The 21937-nt window shown below is 35.6% G+C and overlaps 1 protein-coding gene across 1 annotated transcript in view; it reads right to left on the reverse strand.

Annotated features, from left to right (window-relative positions):
- Nucleotides 1-747: 747 nt before the first annotated feature.
- Nucleotides 748-21937, reverse strand: part of LOC116582739 (transmembrane protease serine 11B-like) — a 37318-nt gene continuing 16128 nt past the window's right edge. The window contains exons 3-11 of the mRNA XM_032330431.1: nucleotides 15916-16034; nucleotides 9053-9168; nucleotides 8900-8967; nucleotides 7441-7601; nucleotides 5782-5820; nucleotides 4560-4734; nucleotides 2024-2283; nucleotides 1539-1681; nucleotides 748-909 (exon numbers count right to left, since the gene is read on the reverse strand). Of these exons, the coding sequence (XP_032186322.1) occupies nucleotides 748-909; nucleotides 1539-1681; nucleotides 2024-2283; nucleotides 4560-4734; nucleotides 5782-5820; nucleotides 7441-7601; nucleotides 8900-8967; nucleotides 9053-9168; nucleotides 15916-16034 (1243 nt within the window). The remainder of the gene's footprint in view (nucleotides 910-1538; nucleotides 1682-2023; nucleotides 2284-4559; nucleotides 4735-5781; nucleotides 5821-7440; nucleotides 7602-8899; nucleotides 8968-9052; nucleotides 9169-15915; nucleotides 16035-21937) is intronic.

A 21937-nucleotide genomic window follows, 5' to 3' on the forward strand; every position in this document is an offset into this window, starting at 1 on the left:
GAAGACCTCACATTGTTTTTGCTATAAGTGAAGACAAACAAATATCAAAAAGATGACACGAATAAAATGTCATATAAATAATTGCAACCTAAAAATTATTTTTGTATTCCCGACTAATTTTGGATCTAAAGTCTACCAGAGGAAGTTCACATGAAGGTCACAACTGAAGAGTGAATTTAAGCAAATAATTTTTCCTCTCTAGTCTTTACTTTCCTTTACTATAAATTGAGAAATATTCTAGTTCATATTCCTTCTCCACTCCAAGATATCTCACGTATAAATAAAAATGAATGTCTATTAATTTATCTGACAAAATAATAATTTAAAGAATGAAAAAAAATTTATTTGGTAAACCCAGCATATATGTTCTCATACTAACAAAATGTGTATTTCTTTAAATTTTGAAAAATAAATTAAGGTAAAGTCTGAATATAAAGGTAAGATAAATCAGAACTAGACTATGATTTAGCTAATTGAATTTAAATTTAAAAATTCCAAAAAAAGAACAAGCTATTAATAAAAATATTTTGGCCATCTTTTCTTTTTTTTCCTTGCTGTTTCCTATATTATCTGAATAGATAATTAAATGAATGGATAGTGTTTTAGATAAAATAAAATTTATGAAGACCTTTATGTATTTGAATGTAAGAAAAGAATTTATATCAACAATCAAAGAGAAAGACTTAAAGCAGCAGATAAGAATACCCTGCAGTTGTCTTTACATTCCATTCCAAAGTTACTTTTCTTTCAGAGTCCAGTCTTGGAAGTAATCCAATCACGATAAGCAGTCACTCGTGTGTAAACACCTGGCTTATTCTTTTCAGCGCATCCATCACCCCAGCTTACTATTCCAACAAGGTGCCAGATATTTCTAGAGTCCGGGTAAGCTAGTGGTCCACCAGAGTCATTCTAGAAGAAGACAGGAAGACATGTTTCTTGCCCCATCAAAGAATTTCCTTTTACTGTTTCTCTGGATTTATCAAAAGCCCCTGGGCACTGAAAATAGTTTATCCTCTTTTGGGCTTGGAACTGTAGAACTTGGGTTTATTCAAAACCCAGAGCAACTACAAACTAAAATATATTGCCTATAACTGCCATAGGTTGGATTGGACAGAGCAGACTTTATATGAGTTCAGCCTTGACTATGGAGAAAATGATGCATAACGAAGCATGAGGAATGGGGGAAGTGTGCACATACTAGACCTCCTGCTGCATCTTGGATAAGGAAGAGGTAGCATTCAATTGTGCAGATTTCCCAGAAAATAGGGCCAACTTTTTATTTTATTCCCAGGTAAGTATTGTCCTTGGTATGGACTCGTAGACTGAAAACTCCATGAGAGCAGGGATTTTGTTCACCAGCGCATCCCCAGCATCTAGCCTGGTGTCAGATACGTAACTGGGATCAGTAAATATCCATTGTGTGGATCAATCTAATCTACTCTACGGAAATCATTCACACGCACAAAAATTTTGTGTTGACAAAAACTTCCATTTAATTAGTACTTTGGAAGAAAATGATGTGATGTGTCTATACATACCTGACAAGCATCAGCTTTTCCTGACATAAATCCAGCACATAGCATTTTATCCGTCACTGTGCCCGATAATGCATGCGGAGCGTTACAGACTTCATTGTCAATAATCTTCAAAGAGGCTTGCTGAAGTTTTACTGGAAGGGGACCTAAAGGCAATAAGTTCTGTGTATTATGGAGATCTTAACTTTGATTGTGGAGACAAGAAACATATATAGATAAAGCAGATTGTTTTGGTCAGCAAGCGCCAGGCCTGTCACAGCATAGATTGGTCCCTTTCTGGTGTTTACTGCCGCTGGCTACCTCACACATAATTCCAACGCTTCCAATTCTTATTCGTATTTTAGAAATTGAAGACAATTTGGTCCCACGCCTTGATTTTCTTTTTGATATATTTACTGACTGATTAATTGCATGAGAGAGTGATTGATTAATTGACTGTTTAAATGATGATTCCCATGAAGCTATTACTTTTTTACAGAAAAACTTACCATTCATATAAAGTGTTCCCCATCCTGTAACTACAACACTGGCATTTTCTGAGAGCTTCATTTTGGCTTCAGGAAGGCAAATCCTATGAACATACTTTGTAAAAGAGATTTCTTCGGCAAGCTGCACAAGGGCAATATCATTATAAACCCCAGGGCTGCTATAATTTTCGTGAAAAATAATGTTTTGGACTTTCTGTGTCATATATGGTTTATTTACTATTGTTCCAAAATTGACGGTCCAATCATCTGAATTATTTTTCCTGAAAGACACAATTTAATTAAAATACATGCAGTTTTTGAGCAATAACAGTGTCCATGGTGGTTATTACCTCATAACTATAAAGCATGAGGCTTTGACGCAAAGATATGGCAAATAAAACAGTGCTAAGGACTATTAGATCTGTCAGATTTCTGCAAATCCTCCTAGCTAGAGCCAGGGATGTCTTCTGCTACTAAAACCCCACCCAGTTTCTGAGCATTTGACTTGGGTAGGAGTCACATGAGCAGCTTCAGTGGGCGGGGCCCAGAATCACTCTTATTGTCAAACACCCCGGGTTCCAAGAGCCTGTGGCAGGTTCTAGACATATTTGTACATAAAAAATTGTCATTTGTTCTTACCCAGTCACCCTATTACTAAGTGCATTTTGGCTTCTAATTTAAATTTTCTGATTATTTCTCCAGTTCTTCACTGAAACTCTTTCTCAGTTTAAGACCTGACTTCCTGTTTAATTTTTCTCACCTTCCCTCAAAATGTCAGTTGCTGTTTTTGTTTTTAATTTTCAAAAACTTGTAGTGGTTTCAATCCTTCTCCCGTTCTGAAACTTTCAGTGACTGCCCATACTCAATGTGATTCTTTTTTTTTTTTTAAAGATTTTATTTATTTATTTGACAGACAGAGATCACAAGTAGGCAGGCAGGCAGAGAGAGAGAGAGAGAGGGAAGGAACGGGCTCCCTGCTGAGCAGAAAGCCCGATGCGGGACTCGATCCCAGGATCTGAGATCATGACCTGAGCTGAAGGCAGAGGCTTAACCCACTGAGCCACTCAGGTGCCCTCGATGTGATTCTTAAACTCTGCTCCCTTAGAATCAATTCAGGCTCCACCTCCTGAGATTTATATTTAAGAGATCTGGTGTGGGGTGCCTGGGTGGCTCAGTGGGTTAAAGCCTCTGCCTTCAGCTCAGGTCATGATCCCAGGGTCCTGGGATTGAGCCCCACATCGGGCTCTCTGCTCAGCAGGAAGCCTGCTTCCCTCTCTCTCTGCCTGACTCTCTGCCTACTTGTGATCTCTGTCTGTCAAATAAATAAATAAAATCTTTAAAAAAAAAAAAAAAGAGATCTAGCATGATGTTGAAGGACCCATACTTTGAACAAGTCCCCTGGGTGGTCTTCTGTGTATCGACTACTTTTTAAAAATTGCTTCAGAGACAGATCCTGCAACCATGCTTTATAGAGACTTTCTCAGGAAGTAATAAACTGGTCAATTAGAAATGTGCCCAATCAATACAACAAATTTTCCAGGATGTATTTTCTAATGTTTCTTTTAACAAACCTTCTTTACTTCAGATTGTTCTTTTTGTTTGCTGTCTACGGAATACAACCTGCGTTGTTCCACCTCAACGCATCTGAAGAAAGTGGTTTTCCAGATCCAAAAGGCGTATTGCTCTTTCCCATCTACCTACCCCATCAATCAAGTCTTTTATCTATAGGGTCCAGGTTAATCTTACATCTTCATCCCTCAGCTGGATATGCTCACCTTCTTCATCAAATTTTCACAGGACTTATTGTCTTGTTGTAAGTGTGGCATCTACTACACTATGCTGATTAATGCCTTGAATATATCACATTTAAATATTTTCAGTTAGGTAGTAAACACCTGGAGGACAAGGCAAATAAGCATGTAGTAACTGAAATCAGACATACCTGGCATTACATTCAATTTCTGTTAATTTAATAACTGTATGAACTTTGCCAGGTTACATCACCATTTCATTCAGACCTAGTTTCCTCACCTTTAAATAGATTAAATTATACCTTCCATACAGAATTATTGTTACGATTAAATAAAATGTAAATGTCAATAAAGCACTGAATGTCAGGTCCAAGTAGCTATTCTCAAAATGTGAATTACTTCTATTCACCTTTTCCTCTTTGACAAATTATTATTTTTTTAAAGCTTTATTTATTTATTTTAGAGAGAGAGAGTGAATGTGCACAAGCGTGGGGGTGGGTAGAAGGAGAGGGAGAGAGAAATTTAAGTAGACTCTGTGCTGAGTGTGGCCCTTGATACAAGCTCCCACCCCACCCTGAGATCACAACCTGAGCAGAAATCAAGAGTTGGCTGCTCAACCACCTGTGCCACCCATGCACCCCTCCTCTTTGACAAATTTAAATGCTTTTGCTGCCCTTCAGGTATGCAGGTAATTATACATTTCATTTGGCTTTGGTGAATGTTCACACATTTAGGTCAGTCCCCACAGATGACCCAAATGTCCCGCGTACCCAGAATCCTACAGTTAGTCAGAATTTTGCACTTACTTAGCAAAGCAGTGAGCTGCAGATAATAGCCACCGGCTGCTGATCAGAGATGCCCCGCAATAATGTTGACCTTTCCATTGCATGCTGGCTTGCCATGGCCATGCCCCAACCAGGGCATTTTCCCCATTCACAATTCGGTTGCCTGGTATGATACTGTTGGATGATCTTCCACAACCTAAAGAAAGGATTTATTTACATAGGAGCAGCTATCTTTGATTACTCCTTTATTTTTAAAGAGAATCTTTTTTTTTTAAATTTTATTTGTTTATTTGACAGAGAGAGAGATCACGAGTAGCCAGAGAGGCAGGCAGAGAGAGGGAGAAGCAGGCTTCCCACTGAGCAGAGAGCCTGATGTAGGACTTGATCCCAGGACCCTGAGATCATGATCTGAGCTGAAGGCAGAGGCTTAACCCACTGAGCCACCCAGGTGCCCCACTGAGCCACGCAGGTGCCCCTCTTTGATTATTCTTGACAAGAAATACATCTTAAAGTATTACTTGAAACCCTTCAGTAATTGTCCAGCAGCTACTAAGCAATGCTGTGTCTTTTCCAGAATGTACTGGGATCATGGTAGCTGACTCCATCTTGGTTTGGGTGACTTTTACTTATACTTTTTTCTCTCTTGAGCATCTTTTGATGACTTTTATTTTATCTATTTGCTATAATTCTCATCTCTCCCACTAGACGCAAATTTCTTGAAGGTGGAGATTTTATTTCATTATGTCTGTATCTCGTACAGCATATGAAGCACTATCTATAAAGTCCCATGTAGATAATAGATACACCATTGAGTGAATGAATGCATGGATGTATCTTGTGTGCAACATGATACTCTAAAAAGAATTCATTTAAAAGATTTTAGAACTATTTTTTATCTTATAATAAATGTACTTGATATAGCCTACTTTTATATTTTCTTATCCTAAGTTGTCTTTTTTCCCTTCAGTCTTTTTTATTTTAACTTACCCAGATATTATATTTTTCACTCATGATTACATTCTTTGAAATCAGTTCTCATTTCCTCCTTTGGACAACTCCTTACAAATGTTAAAATTCAAAGACCAGTGTTTTTCAAAAGAAATTCCAGATATATATCTGGTATATCCAATAATTTATAAAGATTACTTAATGGACTACTTAATGATATATTTCAAGACACTTTTTGGAATAATGATAGGGAAATATTTGTGAATGTTAAATATATTATAGTTTCTAAACTTACAGTTGTTGGTAAGTATTTCAACATTAGCCTTGCTGATTTCTGAAATTAAAAGAAACATAAAATTAATAAAATATAATCAAGCAATTGTCTTTAATCTAGGAACCTACATGCTACCTTCCTAGCCCAATTATACTCAATCTTTAACTATTCAGACTAGTTCACATAGCAGTTAACAACCCTTCTCCCTCCTACTTTTTATATTTTGGCCATCTCTACACATATCTACCAAGTAGTATAGGACAGGGGAAAGGAAATATAAAACAGAGCTCTCAATTTTGTTATAGTTGTAGCAAAATATTTACTGAGGTGAGAAGCTGACATTCTCACTTAAAGAGGGACTGGGAATTAATTACCTTTGAATTTTTTTCCTTATGATAATTCTCATCTCTCTGAAAATGCTCAGAGTTATCTATAAAGAGAAAAATTCTAATTAAAATTTTATTTCATTGGGCCTCTCCTCTTTAGAGTCATCTCATTTCTGTGACTGAATTATGAAATTTTGTGAATTTAACTTAAATTCAAGTCTCTTTTCTATTAGGAAGAGACTTAATTATTTATTTTTATTATTATATTTTTTAAAAGATTTACTCATTTCTTAGAGAGGGAGAGAGACAGTGTAAGAAGGGGGAGGGGCAGAAGGAGAGGAGGAGGATCTCAAGCTAACTCCCTGCTGAACATGGAGCCTCATGAAGGACTTGATCTCACAACCCTGAGACCATGACCTAAGCCAAAACCAAGATCAGATTCTTAACTGACTGAACCACCCAGGTGCCCCTAGGAAAAGACTTTAGAGACAAAAAGAAAGAGCAGGGAACTACAAGAAGACCCACCAACAAGTGATGACTAAACCCCTAGGGCATTGAGGGGCAGCCTTTCTTCCCAACAGCTACCCACAGAGCAATTGTGTTGTTCTTTTGAGAAGCTCTAGCTCAAATTCACTTGGTCCACTGGTGACAAGGATTGTGAGGCAAAGGAGTTATAACTGGAAGTTATCAGCCTTGATAGACTTCAAGTACACTAGGATCAACTCCCAGTCTAGAAAATTACAAAACTGAGCTCTGAAATACATGCTTATTACCTAACAGGCCTTTAACAATCCAAATGAGAGATTCAAGAGCTTTGCAGGATCTTCAAGATCTTTACAGACTTCACTTTCTACATGTACTGGGGCGAAATAATTTTGTTCCCTTGTTTTCTAGGAAATTATTCCAGACAATTTTTTTCTGTTAGTTATCATTCCCATTCTTTCACAAGTAGCAGTGAGAACTCCCTATCTCCAACGTCCGTCTTACGCACCTATCTCCACACTAAATGATCAAGTCCTAAATCTGTTTCCTATAATGAGATCCTGACAAGAGTAGAGGGGAGGAATAATGCTTCAGTTAGAGCCCTTCACTTCCTTTTTCATACAAAAACGTGAAACCTTCCAAGCTCAAGTATATGCCCACACTTTAGCCCTCCTTCTTATCAGTCTTCAGATATGTTTATAGCGCTGACCCTTTCATGCCAACTCATTGGTAGGAGTACCAGAATTTAAGAAGTATATTTTTCTTCCCAAAGCAAATTCCTGAAACTTCTAGTTCATTTTTTTCCTAGCACTTTTTTTCAAAGAGCCCCCAAACCCAAGTAACAGAAAATAATGGAAATAAGTGAAATAACCTATGAGTCTCATGGAAGTAGGGACTGCATTCCAGAATGCCATGTTGTCTTTCAATATCTGATGGAAGATAGCTTCAATTTCAGTCTTCATGCTATCCCTCTTGGCTGGAGGAAATTTGAATGTCAGCTGGAATTGTACACTTGAGCCATTGGAATCAGGACTAGAAAAAACAGAAATCTTCTAGTTTGCTGTTTCCTGATTTTTGTAAACATTTTGTGAATACATTGAATTTCCTGTGTTTTGTCATATTTCCTTTACATATTCTAAAGAACAATACACAGATATTGTCTCAGTATGTATAAAGGGTAAGGGTCTCTTCTGACTGGTTCACAGGAATTGGTCATGGGATGTGTGAATTACAAACCAGAAATCAGAGTATTTTGAACACATGTGAGAAAAGGAGTATTGGTCAACAAATGATTGATTTAAGATTTTATTAAAACAGTAAAAACCATGTCCTTGTGCAGATATTTTCTAATAACTTTAGAAAAAGAGATAAATGCAGGACCAGGAACCATTTGAAAGATAACTCCTAATATATATTCAGGAGCCGGTACTAAGCTTCTCCCTATTATTTCTTATACATCTCTATGCCAATATAGCTGTACAATGAGAAATCTCAGAAAGGTAACTCTAAAGCATGAAGAGAATATCCACTATCTATATATTCATTACATTCTTTTTATTAATTAGAAAAGGAGATTAATTCATTTGGGAAGACCTTCAAAACAAGTCACAATTTTTTTAAAATACCCACAACTTCTATTTCCAATAGAAAGTTTTTGCTTGTAAGTAGGTTAGTTGATTGGTTTTCTGGCCAGCTGGAATTTTTTGTTTTGTTTTGGAAGTTCCGAATTTCCCCAGAATGGATATTGACCATTACTAAATTATAAGCATTCTCTTGCTTTATTACTCATCCCCTGAGCTCCATGATACCCTCCTCCCTGAATCCCTCTTGGCCATCAGCATACTCAAGCATACTTCAAAGTCCTATTTAGACAAATTTTATCTTAAATGACACTAAAATTCACTTTGCTTCACAGTCATTATAATGATAGTGATTACTAAAGAGACCAAAAGAAGATTATTTTAGGAAAGGTATGGCCAGATGGATGTGAAGGGGAGAAGAGGAAGCTAGTAGGTTCGTAGCAAAGCAATCAGATGAGACTCTTTTTTTCACCAAGTTAAAATTATCTTTCATCATAGCAGCCAGTCCTAACTGACTGCTTACAATTACCTTTACAATTACCCTTTTAACTGCAATGACATTTTAATTTATGGGTCTGTCTTTCTTTCTTTTCTTCATTTCTTTCTTTCCTTCTTTTTTTCTTTCTTTCTTTCTTTTCTTTCCATCTCTCTCTCTTTCTATTTTTTCTATTGTTCTTATTTAAAACCATGGCTGATGCTACATATCATCTACCTTCCCTTCCATAAGATCCTGATGGAATTTGCACTTACAGAATTTTGATGACCTGAGAGTTGATATATTCTTTATATATACTCGAATTTTGAAAAGCCTCCAGCATCTGTTAAGAGAGAGAAACAAAGTGGCCACCATATCAGTTTCGATCAAATTTATTATGAAATTATTAAAAGAAATCTCTGACTTACCTTAGTCTCTATATTTTTGCTCAGATCTGTGCTGGCTTGTGAAGCTCCATTTTCACAACTATCATTGTATGTAACTCCAGAAATATGAAAATCACCTTGGTAATAGAAAATCCTTCCTATGAAACAAAAAAATACTCAAAGAATTTTAAAATAACAAATACCCTCAAATCCCTCCATAGCTTTGTCTCGAAATTAACATTTGACCCAGATTTTTAAATAATCAGAGGGAGGGAGAAGAAAGTGGAAAGCAATGAAAGGTAGTGAATATCCACTCATTCTAGAAATGGCAACCCCCAGCTTTCATGAAGTGATACTCCTCCTTTCTTCATATGATAATAGATGTTACTGCCCTATTAAAGCCAGGAATATCCTCAGGATCCACCTTAAAACAGCAATCCAGGCAATCACTAACCATCCACCTGAGTGTGCACTAGAGATGAAACCCATTTTTCATATGCAATCTAAATTCTCATAATAGTGATTACCCAGTTACTCTTTCTAAGCACTTCTGATATGGAAATATTCTGATAAGGAAATATTACAAACATTCCCCTTCACTCTCTGGATGATCTATACCGTCTTATTATTTTTCTTCTTCCTCATTGTCTATCAGCCTGCTTTCTATTCCTTGTAGTCATTCCACGGCCCTTCTACTTCCCTCCAGTATATGGTGGCTGGTGTTTGGTGAGCATCACAAGGTCTCACATTCTCCATTCTGTCTGCTCCCTGAATGTAAATGGCTTTATCTAATATATTTGGCTACTGCAATGTAAAACAGGACAAGCCTAGAGGTAGTTCTTCCACATCATGCATGTACTTCTACAAATAGGAAAAAGCCATTTGCAAAGAAAGATGTGACTGGAACTAGAGGGTATTATCCTAAGCAAAATAAGTCAATCGGAGAAAGACAATTATCATGGGATCTCACTGATATGTGGAATTTAAGAAACAAAACAAATGATCTTAGGGGAAGAGAGGAAAAAATAAAACAAAATTTAACCAGAGAGGGAGACAAAGCATAAGAGACTCTCAATCATAGGAAACAAACTGAGAGTTGCTGGAGGGGAGGGAGGTAGGAGGATGGGGTAACTGGGTGATGGACATTAAGGAGGGCAGGTCATGTAATGAGCACTAGGTACGACTGATGAATCACAGACTTGTACCTCTGATTAACTGAACTGAATTAAAATAAAAATAATTAAAAAATAAGATAAATAAAAATTGGAACTAATATAAAATAGTATCCTGTTTTGGTTAAGCAATTAGCCATTCATATGTTTTGAGAACAACAGTACTTTTGATCCATTTTAAAAAGTACCAGGGGACCTGGATGGCTCAGTCAGGTAAATGGCTGCCTTTGGCTTGGGTCCTGATCCCAGGGTTCTGAGATGGAGCCCTGCTCCCTGCTCAGTGGGGAGTCTGCTTTTTCCTTCTCCTTCTGTTTGCTGTTCCTCCTGCTTGTGTTCTCTCACACTCTCTCTCTCTGTAAAATAAAATCTTAAAAAAAAAAATAGTACCACATAATCTCTAAGGAATGTTAATAATAGGGTTTAAAAAATATGATCTCTGAGCTGAAATAATTCATTATCCTGGAAGTCAGGAATATCATTTCAATCTAAGATATGAGAGACTGTGGACTCTGAGAAACAAACTAAGGGTTTTAGAAGGGAAGGGGGTGGGGAATGGGTTGGCCCAGTGATGGGTATTAAGGAGGGCACATATTGCATGGAGCACTGGGTGTTATATGTAAACAATGACTCTTGGAACACTGTATCAAAAACTAATGATGAACTGTATGCTGACTAACATAACATAATAAAATAAAAAAAAAGATAAAATAAAATTAAAACTAGTTTCTTATCTTTCAATGGTCTCCTATATTTTTCCTCATGGCAAGAGGTATATATGAAAATCAAATGCTAGGTTCTAAGAAGTTACCTAAGGTCTTTCTGAAAGAATAATGCATACCGAGTTAGAGGAGCTAGTTTAAATCCTCCCACCAATTGGGTGTGCATGTTGGTATATCACGTTAGCCTCCTGGACATTTTTTTTTTAAAAAATATATATTTTTTAAAGATTTTATTTATTTATTTGTCAGAGAGAGAGTGAGCGAGAGCGAGCATAGGCAGACAGAGTGGAAGGCAGAGTCAGAGGGAGAAGCAGGCTCCCTGCGGAGGGCAAGGAGCCCGATGTGGGACTCGATCCCAGGTCGCCGGGATCATGACCTGAGCCGAAGGCAGCTGCTTAACCAACTGAGCCACCCAGGCGTCCCGCCTCCTGGACATTTTTTCATTAATCCCAAAGACTACATTGCAAAAATAAACTCCAAGATCCTCTTTCTTAGCATTTCATGCTTTTGATCTATGAAGTCTATCATCAAATAGAAGAGCAAACAACTAGAATCTGTTAATTTTGTGTTACATCCAGTACACTGAACTTGGGTATTTACAGAGAGGCAGATTTCTTTTTTTTCTTTTTTTTTTTTAAGGAAACTATTTTATTTTATCATAAAGATATTATTTATTTATTTGAGGGAGAGAGAATATATGTGTGTGTGTGTGTGTGAGAGAGAGAGAGAGTGTGTGTGTGCACTTGCACAAGTGGGGGGAGGGGCAGAGCGAGAGGGAGAAGCAGGCTCCAAGGACCCTGATAGGACTCTATCTCAGGACCCTGAGATCATGACCTGAGCTGAAGGCAGATCCTTAACCAAGTGAACCACCCAGATGTCCCAGGTAGGCAGATTAATTTGTCAAAAGTCATACATATCATGCCCATATTTAAAGAAACCATGATGTTTAGATATGTGTAGTTATATTACTGGAAAATCAGATTGATTTGAGGTGCAATATTTTAGTTTATTTTCCCTTGCTTATTTTTCTAATCTGAATTGTCCCCCTAGAATTTATATGTTGAAGCCCTAACCCCCTATGTGGCTATATTTAGAGATAAGGCCTTTAGCAAGGTAACTAAGGTTAAATCAGATCATAAATCAGATCATTAGGTTAAATCAGAAACCAATAGCCTTATAAGAGGAGATATAAGAGAATGATCCTTCTTTCTCTCTTCTGAAAATTACCCCCCTACCCCATATACCACAGAAAAAAAGGGCATGTGAAGCTATATTAACCCTGCTGACATTCTGATCTTGGACTTCCAGCCCTCAAAACTGTGAGAAAACAAATATTTGTTGTTTTAAGACACCTAGTCTGTGGTATTCTGTTATGGCAGCTTGAGCTGAATAATACAATTACTTAGATAAATTGAATGGGAATCTATCTGTACCCTACACTGCGGTCTATAAAATCATAATCATAATTAAATCATAATAACAATATAAAATCACATCATAATTAAAATCATAATTTTATAGACATAGCAATGATCAGTATTTAGGTATAATCTTTCCATATCTTATCCCAAGGTTTATAATAAAATCTATATTTTAAGCTAGAAATATATTTTACCACCTTTATAAAACATTGCTTTAGACCTATGGGTTGCAACACTATCTATTTATTAGAATAACTACAGAGCTTCTAAAAGGCATACATGGCGGGCCCTGCCCCAGTTTCACTGAATCAGAAAACCTAAGGGAATGGACACTTCTTTGGAAGAGCTCCACAGGTGATTCTGAGAGGAAGCCAGGGTTTAGAACTACTAGATAAACTATCTGAAGGATTTATCATTTGTTTATAAATGTCTGTGTAAGCTTTTCGAAATAGTTTTGTTAAATAAAATAGTTAAGGAAGAGCTGAACCAATCATTTCTAGAATAATGATCCTTGTGGAATATTAATCTGAGTTAATCCAAGAAGTAGAAAGTGAAAAATAATGTCTTGAAAACGATAGACATATTCAGAGAGAGAAACTAATTTCATACCACTTGAATGAGAGATTATTCTAGGTGTCATCCAACTTAAGTTGCTCCTAGTATTAACAAAGATTGTATTCATTTCTAATTCAGATTCCTAGAGCCAATCCATCTTTCAGACTGACTCCAGACGGCCTTTCCAAGAGTTTTGAATGTGTATTTTTATTGCACAAGGAACCTAGTTCAATTAACTTAATTACAGGTAATATAAGCCCATCTAGCCTTGTATTTGAAATTGTAGGTGGTTAACCATGTAGAGAAAGTCAAGGGCAAATTTTCATCCCACACATGTCCTGCTTGAGCCACGATGTCTGCCGTCCTCCCTTGTGCACCACTCCAGTCCATGAATGCACTGTTTCTCCAGAAGAGACTCATTAAAATACAAATTATGTTTTGGAAGGATAACTAATTAAGCTACTGGGCTTCTTCACAGGGCTTGATTTGGTAAAATTGGAGCAAATTTCCTTAAGGGGAAATTATATAATGAACGTTATTTTTTAATGAGCAGAATCAAACAGAGGACAGAAGGATCCAGACTACAGAGAGTTCAAGGGTCGACATAGCAGGCAAGAGACGGTATGCATACCTGACCCATCTGAAGTACAAGTTCTGAAGTTTGAAACCAAGATGGTTAGAGAAAACATAAGGCGCTTGGGTGGCTCAGTTTGTTAAGCACCCAACTCTTGGTTTTGGCTCAGATCATGATCGAATGGGTGGTGAGACCAAGCCCTACCTAGGGTTCTGTGCTCAGTGGAGAGTCTTCTCGAAGACTCTCTTCCTCTGTCCTTCCCCCAGTGTGCTCTCTCGCTCTCTTTCTCTCTCTCAAATAAATACATATTTAAAAGAAAAAAAAAAAAAGATGGCTAGGGAAAACAAAGGAGAGGCCAGGTTGAAGAAAAAGCTGGAATTTGTATTAGGAAAATGCATCCTATGCTTCATTATTGTATAGGGTAATATTTCAGAGAAATAAAACAGAAAAACTTATGATAAAGTAGAATAATACACTTGAATGTTAAGGTCTGGGTTTATGTTCATCTATGACACTTAAAAGCCTATAATAATAAGCACTTTTCTTTTCTCAATCTTGATTTTTTGCATGTGAAAACAGTGATAGTAGTAAAACTTACCCTCCCTAGCTCAAAGAATTATCATGAGGATCAAGTGGAATTATGGATGTCAAATTTCTTTGAAAATATTAAATAGCTTCACAAACTTAAAGTTTTATTTTTCTAAAAGGTAAAAATAATTTGGAATACCAAGATTTCTGAATGTGGTGTTAACAAAGATTTTTAAGATAATATCAAATTTATAAAAACATATAGTCACTTCTACTATCTACCGTTAGATGAGACATTTTTGTGGATGAAAGACCTAAATATGAGACAGGAATCCAACAAAATCCTATAGGAGAGCAGCCTCTTTTACCCCAGCTGCAGCAACTTCTTGTTAGAGATGTCTTCAAAGGCAATGGAAATAAAAACAAAAATGACCTATTGGGACCTCATCGAGATAAAAAGCTTTTGCACAGCAAAGGAAATAGTCACCAAAACTAAAAGGCAACCCATAGAATGGGAGATGTTTGCAAGTGTCTTATCAGATAAAGGGCTAGTATCCAAAATCTTTAAAGAATTTATCAAACTCAATACCCAAAAACAAAAAATCCAGTCAAGAAATGGGTAGAAGACATTAACAGGCATTTCTCCAAAGAAGACATACAAATGGCCAACAGACACATGAACAAAGGCTCAGCATCAATTGGCATCAGAGAAATACAAATAAAATTACAATGAGACACTGCCTCACACTAGTCAGAACAGCTATAATTAACAACTCAGGAAACAACGGATGTTGGCGAGGATGCAGAGAAGAGGGAACCCTCTTTCACTGTTGGTGGAAATGCAAACTGGTGCAGCCACTCTGGAAGACAGTATGGAGATTTCTCAAAAAGTTGAAAATAGAGCTACCCTATGACCCAGCAATAGCACTATTTTTAGGTATTCATCCAAAGGATACAAACATAGTGGTTCATAGGGGCACATGCTCCCCAAAATTTATAGCGGCAATGTCCATGATAGCCAAAATAATGGAAAGCACTCAGATGTCCGTGGACAAATGAATGCATAAATAAGAAGTGAGATATATTGATATAGATATAAATACAGATATTTCAGCCATCAAAAAAAGAATGAAATCTTGCCATTTGCAATGACATGGATGGAACTAGAGGGTATTATGCTCAGCAAAAGAAGTAAGTCAGAGAAAGATAAATATGATATGATTTCATTCATATGTATAATTTAAGAAATAAAACAGATGAACATAGGAGAAGGGAAGAGAAAATAAGACAAAAACAGAGAGAGAAAAGTTGTAACAGTCTCTTAACTATAGGAAACAAACTGTGGGTTGCTGGAGGGGAAGTGGGTGGGGGGGTAGGGTAACTGAATGATGCACATTAAGAAAGACCCTTGATGTAATGAGTACTGGGTGTTATATGCAACTGATGAATCACTAAACTATCTCTGAAACTAATAATACATTGTATGTTAATTAAATCGAACTAAATTTTTTAAAAAGATGATACATTTGTGGATTATTCATTGCTATTTAGCAATTATATCTTAATAACCAGAATTGAGCCAAGAAGAGTAGGATTTCCAAATTTTTAGATATACTTACCAAAAGATATAACAATTCAACTACTAACCTATTGCATAAGCTCCTTTATTGACAATGCATTTTGGCCTCAAAATATTGAAATTTTCAGTTTTGTCTATAGTCTCATAGTTGGTAATATGTTACAGAGTGGCTCAAGGAGGCATTTGATTCAAAAAAATTTATAAACCTTGGTATTAAATAACAGAGAATTATTACATTGAAATAACAGTAAATAGATGAGAAATTTCCCATGAAAAAATTTAATATTCATGTTTCTTACTCACTTCTAAAAAGGAGATTTAGTAGCAAGGTGAAAATGAAAAGTAGGCAATACTGACCAACTGCTAGAAAATGAACAAGAAGACCAATAGTTATTCCCAAGATTGCTGTCACTCCAAGAAAAATAAAGATCACCACCCATGCTGACCAAGATCTTCCCCGGGAGGACATGCCATGCCTATAAAAGGAAAAAAAAATGGTTCGAATCAGATGATAGACATTCTAAATTTACCTGGATCTCCTCCAACTCATATAACATAATATATAATTTATGAATAGGTCCTTATTTCAGCATGAAGCATAGAAGCCTTAAACATCATAAACAACAGAAAGAGGGTACACCCTAATACTCATTTACTAAACAAATCATAGTTGAGTACCTACCATGTTAGCTTCTGGGAATATTGCAGTGAGCAAGATTCACTTCAGAGATGCCTGGTTTCTCTGAAGAGAAATTGATTTGCTCTTTTTATTTATCTAAAGCAGGTTATAAAATACTAGGTGTGGTCTGATTGTATTTTGACTATAATCATACTATGTATACAGACATATAAATTTATAAACAAATATATAATATAACCATTTGTAAGTTTTAATTAAATGTGAGAGGAAATACCATGATGCCAACCTCAGTTATCCCATAACCGCTGTTATGTTATAAGATTATAGGTAGAGTTTTCTTTTTCGTTTACTTTTTTCTTAACTATATTTTCTAATGTTTCTACAATAAACATGGATTATTTGAGTCACATAAATTAAGAGGTAAGTTTCATCATCAAAGCTAATTAATTAGATGAAAAATAATCAGAAAATATGGTGACTTGGTATCACCCAAAAATCTGATTTCAAATTTCAAAGTAGCTTAAGCAGTTTCCTCAATCTTTCATATTCTGCACCACCTAAAACAAAACTTGTAAAACAGAGGAGTTTATAATCAGGGGATATATTTGGCACATTAGATATTCCCTATGAATATGAGAATCTTTTTGTTTTGATCCCTCTAGAACCAGTTTATATTTAGGTAGAGAAGTTCCTTTAAAAAAAACAAATAATACCTTATGACACAACTGTACAACTCCACCCAGTTTTATTCCCTCTCTGCTCTGTTCTCTATTCTTAATCCTACCTCTTCTTCATACCCCTTTGGTGACTTGTTAATTAGTGTTTCCCAGAACCAGAATTATTTGTCAAAGCTCCTCAAAGAAACTCCCTATTTCAGATGCATTCCACATATGCTTTCATACCAGAATCCTGCTGTTTAATCTCTTCCTCAGAGCAAAGAGCCATTCAGGTATTGTGTTTTATACACTAGATGAATCACTCTTTAAAAGGAGTATGCAATTAAGGTAATTAATAGCTATTTAGAACCCAATGACTATCTGATAATAAATCTTTTCAAATAAGTAGAAATGTTTACTGTGATACTGAGGTCTCAGATTTGTTTGGGATTAGTCAGTGGTAACTTAGTCTGGTAGCTTAGTCTTTCTGAAATGTGCAAATTAATTTGAAGGACTTTTAACATTATGTGCCCTGAATAATGACTCTAAAGTAGCTGAAATAGTTTCTGTATAAGTAATCACCAGATTACTGTTTATATTTCTTTGGAAGCTCCTTTTAGAAGCTCTGGGAAGTGGTAGAGAATACATTTTGTTAACAATAGCACTGATGCTTTGTTCCCTTTCATTATGAATTTCTTCCTGTTATAAATAAGGATATACTTTTATATCTAAAACATCATAGTTGTTTATGTTTTATTCAACCCTTCCTCTAGTAACTGTGATGCATGGACTCTAGGAATTATTATTTTTGAATAATAGCTGAAATTATTTAAATAATGTTTTAAATATTTAAAATGTTTCCATTCATGAAACAATTTACTTTCTCAACAGATTAATTTTGGCCTTTTTTTTTTTTTAAAAAAACAGAAATCTGCATTCCAGAATGAACTCATTTAACAAACAAAACACGTTAAAAATTAATCTTCAATGAATTTAACCAGCTCCATACACTTAATTAAACTATAACTGCCTCATTTTTGTATTGAATCTAATTCAAGTAAGGGCTTGTCAGTCTTCTGGCATAATCAAACATTTCCCTTATTCAAATCACAATAATAATGTCAATAAAAATAATGGTAACTTCATGATTCACAATTTTAAAGCATCAGTTTTACTAATTTATCCCCACAGTCTATACCGGGTATTATTTCCTAGATTAGATTTTCTTACAACTACCTTCTGACATTGCATTAGCAGTTAAACTACAAAGCATTGCAATAACTGTAATTTTCATTAATTAGAAATAAATTTATAGACGATTTGAATTAGATTTACCTGAATTTTGTTATACAGGGAAGACTGTTAAAACAGAATTCCAGTGCAAAATTCCCCAAATTTTATAAAGATCAACTTTTTTTTTTCATAGAGGACTTAGTCATTAGGGAAAGAGTTGTGAATAAGGAACAGGGAAATTAATGATCAAATGAGTTGAATGGCTTCCACCAATAACTTTCCCCTGGAATTGTGGAAAAGCAGAGAGCCTACAGAAGGAATTATTTGAAAATCTATGAAGTTTTGAGGATGCTCTGGAGTCTGCCAGCTGCCAATTCAGGGCCTGGATTATAAGTACATCATTATAAAAATCTATAATGAAATTTACATTTTTAAATCATTTCCAAGACAACATTTTCATATTAGAAAATATTATTTTAATTACATTACTAGAGAACAAAAATGGTAGTGTTCTTATAAAAAAAAAAAAAGTAAGCAAAATTTTGCTGAGATTGGATTCTTTTTTTTTCTTTTTTTTTTTAACTTCCGGAAACTTTCCCAAAGATTTTGCCCAAATTTTGGACCTTAGAAACAATAGCATTTTTTAAATAGTGTACAGAAATAAAAATCTAAATTATGGAAAGCAAGCAGTTAACAAAAAGCTAAAAGATAATCTAAGAACTTGCTAGGTTTTGTAGACTTAATCTCCCAAATAAAATCCCATTTACCTGTGCATAGTATTCTGATTGTTGTGGTGTTGTCAGGAACAGTGATGGTGATGATGATGAGGGTGACAATGATAATAGTGATAATTAAAATAAGGGCCTTCTGGTGTAGCTTTTAAGGAGATCAGTGTTTCCCAGGTTTCTGTGGGACGTCCAGTGTTGATTGGTTTGTTTTCATGGGCTGGGTGAAATCTAGAGAACAAATATGATGACACTTGTATGACCAGCATTAATGACTTTCATATTTCTATTGTTTCAAGACAGGAGTCATCCAGGGAATCACAAACTTCCTTGACTCGGCTATTTAGAAAAACAAACAAACAAACAAAAAAAATAGCCTACTCCTAGATTGGTCTTCTAGAAGGTAGATCTAAGAAACAGTTTTGTGGTAAATTGGGATAATCCTAACTCTGTGTTTGGCCAGTTCCATTTATACTGGCTTCTTCCCCAGCTGACATCAGCTGTAACTAGGCAGAAGTTTCTGACAAAAGAATTTTCACAAGGTACCAATTTTAATATAACTCATATCACTATTCTGATGTAAATGGAATTGTATTTCATTGTGATTTACATTTAAATTTCCCTAGTTACCAGTGAGGATAATTATTTTCATTCTGGGTTTCTCCTTCTGAGAATTTTGTTCATGTGTCTAGCTATTGGGTTATTTATCTTCTTTCTTATGGATATATGTGAGTTATCTATTTATACGGATATTGCAATTCCGTATGTAAGGAGCTTGGAAGTTGCCATTCCATCCTAAGAAGAAGTATAAAGCTTAACAGACTATGAAATCAGCAACTCTTTTTTTGGGTCCATAACTGAGGAGAGGACACAGAGCAAACAACTGCCCCAAATACTGGAAAGATAGACAAGAGAATTCAGTTAATAAGTGAGTCAAGACTCTAAGTAAGTATTCTTAAGTCTTGACTGAGTCAAGAGTCAAAGGCAGAAACCATCAGAGCAGAACCAGTGTCAGGAAAGAAAAACCTAAAGTGTAATTGACAAACTGCTGGAGATTTGGTATGAATACCTCTGAGATTTTTAAAAACTCCAGAGGGACCCAGCCATAGGGGGAAGGCCATAGCATTGTGAGATTCAGCCAGACTCCATAATAATATTGAAGAAAAATCCATCTGGGCTTCTGGTGGGGAGACAGGAAAAGGAACATTTTGAAATATTCCAGAGCACCCTATTCTTCCTAACTAGGCCTGCCTTGGGAGACAACTCGTTAATCAAAACCTATCATACTGGGGTATTGACAGAGCCTAACTAACCTGGGAAAGGGAAATACCCAACCTCAGATTATTTTTCCATCCTGAGAACAGGGGGTAAAAAAATTGACAAACACTTGTGAAGTTCATAATCTAGAGGCATAGACTCACTAAAAGCGTAGACTTAATCATCAGACTGCAGGACACTCCTTCTCCCCACACCTTACCACCACATTACTAAAGGCCTGTTTATAGTTGTTCCTTTTACCTGATCTGTCATGCCCAAATATCAGGGAAAATTTACAAGACACACCAAAGGGGAAAAAAAGAAAAAAGAAAAAGAAAAAAGAAAACCCTCAGTTTGAAGAGATAGAGACAGAGCAAGTCTCAGAACCAGACGTGACAGGAATGTTGGAATTACTATACCAGGAAATTAAAACAACTATGATTGATGACAGCTTTAATGGGCAAAGTAGACAGCATGCAAGAACAGATGGGAAATGTAAGCAGAGGGATAGAAATCCTACAAAAGAACTGAAATGCTGCCCATTAAACAACAACAATAGCAACACTGTAACATAAATGAAGAATGTCTTTGAAGGGACATAACAGCCCTAAATGTGTATGTACCTAACTACAGCGTCAAACTACACAAGACAAAAAGCGATAGAACTGCAAGGAGCAATAGATGAATCTGTCACCATAGTTGGAGACATACACGGAGACATGTCTATATCAGAAATGGACAGATCCAGCAGGTGAAAAATCAGTAAGAACATAGTTGAACTAAACACCATCAATCAACTGAATAATTGATATCTATAGACTACTTCATCCAACAACAATAGAATACAAATTCTTCTCAAGATCACATGGAATATTCATCAAGAGGGATCACATTCTGGACCACAAAATACACTGACAAATTTAAAAGAATAGAAATCATACATTGCTGGCTCTCACCTCACAATGAAATTAAATTAGAAAAAGCAATAACAGAAAAATAACTGGAAATCTCAACTTCTGTGCAGGTTAAATAACTTGCTCCTAAATTATACCAGTCATTTGAGAGAACTCTCAAGAGAAATTTTAAAATATTTTTAACTAAATGAAAATAAAAAATACAACTTATCAAAATTTGTGGGATGCAGTGAATAGAAGAAAATTTATAGCATTGAATGCATATACAGTCAACCTTGAACAAAAAGAGGCTTAGGGGTGTGGACCCCCCTGTTGAATTGAAAATATGCCTATAACTTGACTCCCCCCAAAAGTGAACTACTTCCAGATGACTGGACGCTTTACCGAAAACATAGATAGTTAATACATATTTTATATGTTATATGTATTATATACAATGTCCTTACAATAGAGTAAGCTAGGGAAAAGAGAATATTATTAAGAAAATTTTAAGGAAGAGAAAAAACATTTACACTACTATAAAAAATCTATTGGTAGACCTGTGCAATTCAAACCTGTGGCTGTTCAAGGCTCAACTGTATTTTTATTAAATCTATCCTATTGTAGATGCTATTATTCTTTAAATTTTATAAATGTTATACATGTTATTTATGTTGTTGGCATATAGAAATAAAATAGGTTTTCATACATTGACCTTTCCAGAAAACTTATTTTTTTTTACTTGAACATTCTTTTGAATATTTATCATATACCTACATCATCAAGTCATCCGCAGATAAGAATAGAATTACTACCTCTTTCTCATTGCTTATATATATATTTTTGTTTGGGTTGATTGGTTGACCAATTTACTGTTTTAACCTTGTGTCCTAGAACTCTAGTATATTGCTGAAAAAAAAAAAAAAAGACAGTAGCAGGCATCCTTCCTTTTCTCAATTTCAAGGAGAGGTTTTC

Source organism: Mustela erminea, chromosome 2 (genome assembly GCF_009829155.1).
Source record: "Mustela erminea isolate mMusErm1 chromosome 2, mMusErm1.Pri, whole genome shotgun sequence".
In the NCBI taxonomy this organism is placed as follows: domain Eukaryota; kingdom Metazoa; phylum Chordata; class Mammalia; order Carnivora; family Mustelidae; genus Mustela; species Mustela erminea.